Source organism: Oncorhynchus masou, chromosome 13, assembly GCF_036934945.1.
Source record: "Oncorhynchus masou masou isolate Uvic2021 chromosome 13, UVic_Omas_1.1, whole genome shotgun sequence".
NCBI lineage: Eukaryota > Metazoa > Chordata > Actinopteri > Salmoniformes > Salmonidae > Oncorhynchus > Oncorhynchus masou.
The window spans coordinates 22101608-22111481 of NC_088224.1; the positions used below are offsets into that span (position 1 = coordinate 22101608).

General features: G+C 44.7%; 1 protein-coding gene across 2 annotated transcripts in view; it reads right to left on the reverse strand.

Annotated features, from left to right (window-relative positions):
* LOC135551899 (rho family-interacting cell polarization regulator 2-like) overlaps nt 1–9532 on the reverse strand; it is an 87275-nt gene extending 77743 nt beyond the window's left edge. For both annotated transcript variants that reach the window (XM_064983177.1, XM_064983176.1), the window contains exon 1: nt 9117–9532. In XM_064983177.1, coding sequence (XP_064839249.1) covers nt 9117–9201 — 85 coding nt within the window. In that variant the 5' untranslated portion in view covers nt 9202–9532. The remainder of the gene's footprint in view (nt 1–9116) is intronic.
* Between the last annotated feature and the right edge of the window lie 342 nt (nt 9533–9874).

Here is a 9874-nt window from a genome sequence, read left to right on the forward strand (position 1 = left end):
GTAATGGAGGCCATGTACAGCAATGTCTCTATTCTACCACCCTGGAAATTGCCTGGTTCATTGTAAGTATGAGGGAATACCTCCTTGAGTCCTTTAGCACTGAACCACTTCTACTGTGCAGAGTGAAGTGTGTGTAGGCCAATGTGGATGGTGGGGGGTCTAGCCCTTGCGGCCTTTAAAATGACTTTGAGACTTCACGCAACCATATGGCTGTTCTGTGTATGTTTTCTTTTTGGGTGGGTAGCAGTGAGACAGACACTGCTGTTCAGCCTCAGTCAGACGTGGGCAGATTATAGGGCTGCCATGCCCTGTAGCACAGTTCCTTTGGTGATAATGACAGGGCTTTGACTGCTGCAGCTAGGCCTACGTCCAGCCCCCAAGCACCAGCTTTACTGTGGGCTGGTAGGAAAGGAACCTGTTGGCGCCAGGTGTTCCTCTATGACACACAACCCACCAGCCCTGAGCTACCTACAAGGCCAGAACCATATAAATGGGATCCACCCATCACAGAATGTTCTACCCATCACAAATTATATTTCTATGGTCATCTCTCTCGGTCCCCCCAGACTGTGCAGAGGGAGGGAGAAAAAAGAGACCGGGGGGGGCATCTCACTGGCTCCAAGCTTGTGACATACTGTAGTTCCATATAAAATCCATTCAATGTTTTATTTGAACTGCACTGACTGTGTCATAACAACGTGACTTGTGTCAGTGAAACAGCGTATGACTTACAGCTCCATAGAAAATGAAACATTCTACGCCCCGTTTTTTCCCCATTCCATTTTTTTTTATTTTCTCTCTACTTGTTCTGCTTCTGTAGAAAGACAAACAAAGACTTGTGTTTGTGGAAGAAAGCCTTGTGGAAGCTTGTTCAGGCTAAACAGGTCAATGGATGCAACTTTCATCAACAGAGAGAGGAAAACGCATAGTAATATGCTAGCTAGGGCTTGGCTGCCACTAACGTGAACACAAGGCAATGTTTCCCATTCCCCTGCCCCCATTGTTTCCCATTCCCCTGCCCCCCAATGTTTCCCATTCCCCTGCCCCCATTGTTTCCCATTCCCCTGCCCCCATTGTTTCCCATTCCCCTGCCCCCATTGTTTCCCATTCCCCTGCCCCCCAATGTTTCCCATTCCCCTGCCCCCATTGTTTCCCATTCCCCTGCCCCCATTGTTTCCCATTCCCCTGCCCCCATTGTTTCCCATTCCCCTGCCCCCATTGTTTCCCATTCCCCTGCCCCCATTGTTTCCCATTCCCCTGCCCCCAATGTTTCCCATTCCCCTGCCCCCATTGTTTCCCATTCCCCTGCCCCCATTGTTTCCCATTCCCCTGCCCCCATTGTTTCCCATTCCCCTGCCCCCATTGTTTCCCATTCCCCTGCCCCCATTGTTTCCCATTCCCCTGCCCCCATTGTTTCCCATTCCCCTGCCCCCATTGTTTCCCACTCCCTGCCCCCCATTGTTTCCCATTCCCAGGCCCCCCATTGTTTCCCATTCCCCTGCCCCCATACACAGAACAGACAGTCAACATTTTTTTGGTTCTGTAGGTGAGAGGGTAGAAGTTCAACTTGGCTTCGACCCCAGCCCTTTGGCAGAGAGAGAGAGAGAGAGAGAAAGAGACAGAGTGTGTGTGTTCTCTGGGCCTGGAGTGGTGTGTCATGAGCTGACTTGACCTAGGACTGACTCAATATACACCCTCTTCAACTCTTCCCATCCTCCTCCCTCTCTTCCCTACCGTCCTCCTGTCCTCCTCTCTTCTCATCCTCCTCCTCCTCCTGCTCTTCCCCTCTCCTCTTCTCAATCCCTCCTCCCTCTCCTCCTCCTCCCCTTCCACTCCTCCTCCCATCCCCCTCATTCTCTTTCCCCTCCCCCTCATACCCTTCTCTTCCTCCACTTGTCTTCCCTTCCTCCTCTCCTCTTCCCCTTCTACAACCACCACAAGGCTTACAAGGCCTGACCTCTGTCTGTTTGTAAACACACCTTCAAACACACACTCACTCTCCAAAAATGTAAGGACACACATACCATGCAACAAAGCACACATTCCTCACAATGTTCTAAATCATGTCCATGGGATTGAGAGTACAAGAGGCAGCATGGTATGGAATCTTCTTCTTCTTTTTACCACAAAGTATAAGCCACTCAGTAAACATTCGTGTCTTGTGCCATTGTTCCTCAGTATTGGGATACTGGTACTAGTTGTGCCAGACAGTTCCACACACAGAACCCTAACTGTTCCTCTCAGTTGTCAGATGCCCAAAACATCAGCGCTCTCTGATTCATTTCCAGGGCAAACCAAACCATGCCACTCGGGGGCACAATGTTATGATTGAATGCATTGTGTTGAGACACTGGCAGACTTCATAATGTTGAGACCCTGCTTCAGATCCAGAGACTTCATAATGTTGAGACCCTGCTTCAGATCCAGAGACTTCATAATGTTGAGACCCTGCTTCAGATCCAGAGACTTCATAATGTTGAGACCCTGCTTCAGATCCAGAGACTTCATAATGTTGAGACCCTGCTTCAGATCCAGAGACTTCATAATGTTGAGACCCTGCTTCAGATCCAGAGACTTCATAATGTTGAGACCCTGCTTCAGATCCAGAGACTTCATAATGTTGAGACCATGAGTCTGTGAGAGGAATCATGTATCCTTTGCTCCCTCCTCCTTCCCCTCGTCAATCATTACAGAGAGAGGTAGGAAGGGAGGGAGGGTGTGTATGTGCATACATGTGCGTGTGTGTATGCGGGGTGTGTGTGTGTGTTTCCTGTGTAATACAGTACCACCTCAGTGGGCTCAGCAAGGCCCCTGTCAGGATACAGTTTCCTGGGTAGGAGTAACACAAGGCAACAAGACATGTCTCGACAAGGAGAGGCACAGAGAATAAATGGATTTGTGAAACTCAAACCTGCTTCTTGCGTCGCTGACCCTGCCTGAGTCGCTGCATATTACAAGTTCTAGCACGCACGCACACACGCACAACTTACTGGCTCTTGTTGGCTACAGTAGTACACACACTGAGATACCTTGTGGTTCACAGTGATATATTTGTCCTCCTTTAAACCTGCAGGCTGTTGCAAGAAAGCTGCTGTGTGTACTGTAGTGGGCCATTTTCTATAGGTGACAACATGGTGGTTCCCCCGGGCAGCTGTGTCACGTCGAGTAGTGTTTCACAGATGCACCGCAGCAGGGGTTGAGTTCATTGAACTTCATTCTAGCAATGCCCTCTGGCAAATGTAGAGGCTGGTCTTAGGGCACAGGTGAACAAGGCAAATCAAAGATTGCCTTGACTGTAAAGGGCACACTGGACAACACCTGTTTTGTATGGAAGGTGTGATATAAATAAAAATGTCAGAACTCACAACCATGGCTCTTTGGGACATACAGGCTCAACACTTTCCTCAGCCTTCTCACAGGCAGCTAGTCCTTTGAATAACTTATGAAGCTCACTCAAAGAAAAAAAGAGAAAGGCATCCATTGTGTGTTATTTTAGTCACAATTGCGCTGTTGTGCTGATGCCTTTTTATTTTTTTATTTTACAGTGCCTTCAGAAAATATTCATACTCTTTGATTAGTCCACATTTTCCACATTGAATTCAGCCTGAATTCATTTTTTTTGCTAGATTTTCTTCTAACCCATCTACACACAATACCCCATAATGACAAAGTGAAAACAAGTTTTTATAAATGTTTGCACATTTATTGACAATTAAATATATAAATATCTAATTTACATACTGTAAGTAATCACACCCCTGAGTCAATACTTTGTAGAAGCATATTTAGCAGCGATCACAGCTTTGATATGCCTTGGTTATGTCTGTATCAGCTTTGATATGCCTTGGTTATGTCTGTATCAGCTTTGATATGCCTTGGTTATGTCTGTATCAGCTTTGATATGCCTTGGTTATGTCTGTATCAGCTTTGATATGCCTTGGTTATGTCTGTATCAGCTTTGATATGCCTTGGTTATGTCTGTATCAGCTTTGGTATGCCTTGGTTATGTCTGTATCAGCTTTGATATGCCTTGGTTATGTCTGTATCAGCTTTGTTATGCCTTGGTTATGTCTGTATCAGCTTTGATATGCCTTGGTTATGTCTGTATCAGCTTTGATATGCCTTGGCTATGTCTGTATCAGCTTTGCACATGTAGATTTGGGGATTTTCTCCCATTCCTCCTAACAGATTTTCTCAAAAGCTGTTAAATTAGATTGGGAGGGGCCACCATCAGCAATCTTCAAGTCCTTCCACAGATGTTCAATGGGATTCAAGTCTGGACTTTGTCAGGGCCACTCAAGGACTTTCACATTCTTGTTCTGAAGTCAATCCAGTGTTGCTTTGGCTGTATGCTTGGGGTCATTGTCCTATTGGAACGTAAATCTTCACCCCCAGTCTAAGGTCATTTGCACTCTGAAGCAGGTTCTCATCAATGATTTACATGTATTTGGCACCATTCCTTGTTCACTCTATCCTTACTAATCTCCCAGTCCCTGCCACAGAAAAGCATCCAAATAGCATTATGCTGCCACCACCATGTTTCAAGGTAGAGATGTTAGACAGGTGATGAGCTGTGTCTGGTTTTCTCAAGACATATCGCTTTACATTCAGGCCAAAGAGTTCAGTTTTTGTCTCATCAGACCACAGAATATTTTGCCTTATGCTCTCAGAGTCTTTCACATGCCTTTTTGCAAACTCCTGGCATGCTGGCATGGGACTTTTTCTCCAGAGTGGCTTCCATCTGGACCACTCTCCTATAAAGCCCAGATTGAGATCAGGGCTTAGACAATACCTTGACTTTGTTGTCCTTAAGCCATTTCGACACAACTTTGGAAGTATGCTTTGGGTCATTGTCCATTTGGAAGACCCATTTGTTACCAAGCTTTAACTTCCTGACTGATGTCTTGAGATGTTGCTTCAATATACCCACATAATTATCCTGCCTCATGATGTCATCTATTTTGTGAAGTGCACCAGTCCCTCCTGCAGCAAAGCACCCCCACAACATGATGCTGCCACCACCGTGATTCACGGTTGGGATGGTGTTCCTCGGCTTGCAGGCATCCCCCCTTTTCCTCCAAACATAACGATGGTCATTATGGCTAAACAGTTCTATTTTTGTTTCATCAGACGAGAGGACATTTCTCCAAAAAGTACGATCTTTGTCCCCATGTGCAGTTGCAAACCGTAGTCTGGCTTTTTTTATGGCGGTTTTGGAGCAGTGGCTTCTTCCTTGCTGAGCGGCCTTTCAGATTATGTCGATATAGGACTCGTTTTACTGTGGACATAGATACTTTTGTACCTGTTTCCTCCAGCATCTTCACAAGGTCCTTTGCTGTTGTTCTGGGCTTGATTTGCTCCTTTCGCACCAAAGTAGGTTCATCTCTAGGGGACAGAACGCATCTCCTTCCTGAGCGGTATGACGGCTGCATGGTCCCATGGTGTTTATACTTGCGTACTATTGTTTGTACAGATGAACGTGGCACCTTCAGGCGTTTGGAAATTTCCAAGCTGTCTAAAGGCACAGTCAACTTAGTGTATGTAAACGTCTGACCTACTGGAATTGTGATCCAGTGAATTATAAGTGAAATAATCTGTCTGTAAACAATTGTTGGAAAAATGACTTGTGTCATGCACAAAGTAGATGTCCTAACCGATTTGCCACAACTATAGTTTGTTAACAAGAAATTTGTGGAGTGGTTGAAAATGAGTTTTATTGACTCCAAACTTAAGTGTATGTAAACTTCCAAGTTTAACTGTCAATGAGATATTTCTGTATATTATTTTCAATACATTTGCAAACATTTCTAAAACAGGTTTTTAACGTTGTCATTATGGGGTATTGTTTGTAGATGGGTGAGAATTGTTTAGAATTCAGACTGTAACACAACGAAATGTGGAATAAGTCAAGGGGTATGAATACTTTCCGAAGGCACTTTACATAAGTCTTCCTCATGGTGACAGCTACCACTGATTAATTGGCCCCTTACCACACAGTTTTTATTTATTTGACCTTTATTTAACTAGGCAAGTCAGTTAAGAACAAACTCTTATTTTCAATGACGGCATAGGAACAGTGTGTTTACTGCCTGTTCAGGTGCAGAACAACAGATTTGTACCTTGTCAGCTCGGGGGTTTGAACTTTCAACCTTCCGGTTACTAGTCCAACGCTCTAACCAGTGTGTAACTGCCGCCCCAGTTACACACCCACATGCACACACACCATAGGAACACTAACACACACACACATACAAACTGGACCCTGTCCACACATTTCTTTTGATTAAATTAGGTACAAATGAAAAGATAATAATAATAACAACAATTATGTGCCTTATAAAGATGCCTACCCACCTTACAACGTTAAGTTGAGCTGTGTTGTAAGCTGTATTGTAAAGTTGAGCTGTGTTGTAAGCAGTATTGTAAAGTTTAGCTGTATTGTAAAGTTAAACTGTATTCAAAAGTTAAGCTGTGTTGTATCTCTGATGAAATAGAATATTGATTTAGGAGCACATCTTTCAGGTTTGTTCAGGGGGTTTTAATTCAAGAGAAACTGTGAGTGAGAGAAAGAAAGAAAGAAAGAAAGAAAGAAAGAAAGAGAAAGTGAGAAGTGAAAGAGAGAGGGAGCTCTGAGCCACTGTTCATTATTTATCCCTCTATAGTAGTACAGAACTCTGACAGTTCTGCTGCCACACTCACCACTGCAGGGAAAAGTACCGCCTTAGTCATCATTTACTCTATGGCAGCCTAGGCATGACGAGTCAAATAAATCCATCATTTACTCTACGGCAGCCTAGGCATGACGAGTCAAATAAATCCATAATTTACTCTACGGCAGCCTAGGCATGACGAGTCAAATAAATCCATCATTTACTCTATGGCAGCCTAGGCATGACGAGTCAAATAAATCCATCATTTACTCTATGGCAGCCTAGGCATGACGAGTCAAATAAATCCATTATTTGTTTACACAGAGGGGTAAGAGCACTCCTGTATTGTAAGGCTCCCCTGTCCTCTCCCTCTCACCATCCTTCTCCCTCTCCCATAAGACAGAACAGGACAATACCTCTGGTAGTAAGCATACTGTTGCATTATGGTGGGAACACGATGGTCATTACCCCTGGAAGTAACTGTATCATTACAGAATGGGAAAGGGTATACCTAACTGAATGCATTCAACTGAATCAGAGAGGTGTGGGGGGCTGCCTTAATCGACATCCACTTCTTCGGCACCCGGGGAACAGTGGGTTAACTGCCTTGCTCAGGAGCAGAATGACAGATTTATACCTTGTCAGCTAGGGATTTGATATATCAAGCTTTCGGTTACTGGCCCAACGCTCTAACCGCGGCTACCTGCCGCCCCACTAGGCTACCTGGAGACAAGATGGTCATTCATGTAGTGAATATAGTCTTTCACATACAATTTGCATTTAGAGCAAAGTTAATAAAATCTTTGAATATTATTCACATTAAAAATACTACCACATATACTGGATAGCTCTGAGCCTAAATCCAAAGAGCCAATTAAATTGAAACGGTAAGCAATCTATACTGAAACCTTCAATAGAGGAGAGCCAAGAATAAATGCATCTGTCTGATTGGACGCTCTGTTGCAGAGTGAAATGTGGAAGAGTCTACTCTGAGTCTACCTCCTGAATGCGTGTGTGTGTGTGTGTGCGTGTTTGCGCGTGTGTGTGTGCGTGCGTGTGTGTGTTTCTGCTCACAAGGAAAGAAGGTAAATTACCATTGACTCGTTTCATTTCATGTAAAGTGGTTCAACCAACCTAGATATTATCATACATGAAAGAACTGACATAATGCACAATATGAATCCACGAGTACCCTGCATATTGTTTATAATGGATTCTATGTATGCTTCTAAAAATACTATTATAATGTCCTTTTTATATATTACCATAATAAACATTGTAGTGGTAAACTAGTTTGCATATGAGTTTTCGAAAGCTGAAGTTTTATGGATCCTATAAAATGGATGGAAGACTTAAGCAAGAGAAAATAATTTCATCAGCTGTCAGTACAGTTGTTTTAATCTCCCTGGACGACTGTCCAAAAAACCCATTCACTTTATAATTCAATTCTCCTACCATCATAGTGGAAAGTCAAATTCTATGCATGTTGTGATTATATTGGGTTTTTATAAAAACAAGACAGTAAAATAAATTACCAGTTAAAATACTCTCTTGTGGTACATAATGTTTGGATTAAACATATGCGAGTTATACAAGAACACCCACACAAGACTCTGAGGCTCTCTCTGCTGCCTACTAGAAAAACAAGCAGACTGAGGCTCTCTCTGCTGCCTACTAGAAAAACAAGCAGACTGAGGCTCTCTCTGCTGCCTACTAGAAAAACAAGCAGACTGAGGCTCTCTCTGCTGCCTACTAGAAAAAAAAACAAGCAGACTGAGGCTCTCTCTGCTGCCTACTAGAAAAACAAGCAGACTGAGGCTCTCTCTGCTGCCTACTAGAAAAACAAGCAGACTGAGGCTCTCTCTGCTGCCTACTAGAAAAACAAGCAGCATAGAGACGCTGCAGAAAGGGAATTATGCAAACCAATACATTTTAACCTCTATGTAACCTTAAAAAAATGTACTTCTCATTTACTGGTTATTCACTGGTCAATATGATCATGCATGAAACCATCCAACAAAACGTTGTCACAGTCACCTCAGCCCAAAGACACACTGAACTGAACCTATTTTTTCCACACTACACAGATCTTTAGTGTCAGTCACCACGTCCATATCAGTGTGTGTCCTGCCCACCCAGCCATGGCCCCAATGCCCCTCCGTCTGTCCCCTTCATGGTGCCAGTCTCAACCCCTTACAGTCCAGTGTGTTGACCCCATGAAGCACCAGGAGCACCCATCCATCCTACCATCTTAGAAGGTACAGTGCCCACCCAGCCATGGCCCCAATGCCCCTCCACCTGTTTCCTTCATGGTGCCTCCCCCACCCTCTTGACCCCATGTAGCACAACCCACCCACCCATTCACCCACCCACCCATCCCTCTAACCATCCATCCATCCATCCACCTACCCATCCAACCATCCATCCACCCATCCACCCACCCAACCCTCTAACCATCCCTCCTACCATCATAGATGAAGACGTCCTCCATCTCCTCACGCATCACTTCATTTAGGTCATCCTGGTCCTCTCCAATGTTGGCAAAAGCCATCACTTCTTTTCCCCTCGTCTTTTTTTCCCTTCTATTTTTCTTCTCTGGGTGGTTAAGGATCGGTTGGTTTGTTTCTGGGTGACTCCAGTGTAAAATTGAATCAGCGTTGTGTGGCCTCTTCTTCCTGCTCCAGGCGATGGCTGGCCGCTCCCTGTCAGGAATCAGATCCAGCCTGAGCAGAGAAGCCAGGCAGGCAGACAATGACTATGAGCTGCTCTTCTTCTGACTGATCACTCACACACTGCACCAGGGCGAGTGTATGTGTGGGGATGGATGGACAGGAGTGTGTGTGGAGACTGACAGACGGAGGGGAGTGTGTGAGAGAGTGTGTGTGGGAAGCCCTCACGACTACCACAACCAAGTTTCATCAACACAAATGATTTCATAATTTCCTTTGTGAAACCGAGAGAGAGAGTGTTGGAGTTCAAGTACACTTGTGTGGTGTGTGTGTGTGTGTGTGTGTGTGTGTGTGTGTGTGTGTGTGTGTGTGTGTGTGTGTGTGTGTGTGTGTGTGTGTGTGTGTGTGTGTGTGTGTGTGTGTGTGTGTGTGTGTGTGTGTGTGTGTGTGTGTGTGTGTGTGTGTGTGTGTGTGTGGAGCACTGAACATGCAGGAGCACTGTTCAGTGAGTCAGCCCAAGTGGCTGCTGATTAGCTGGCATAATTAGCTGCTTTA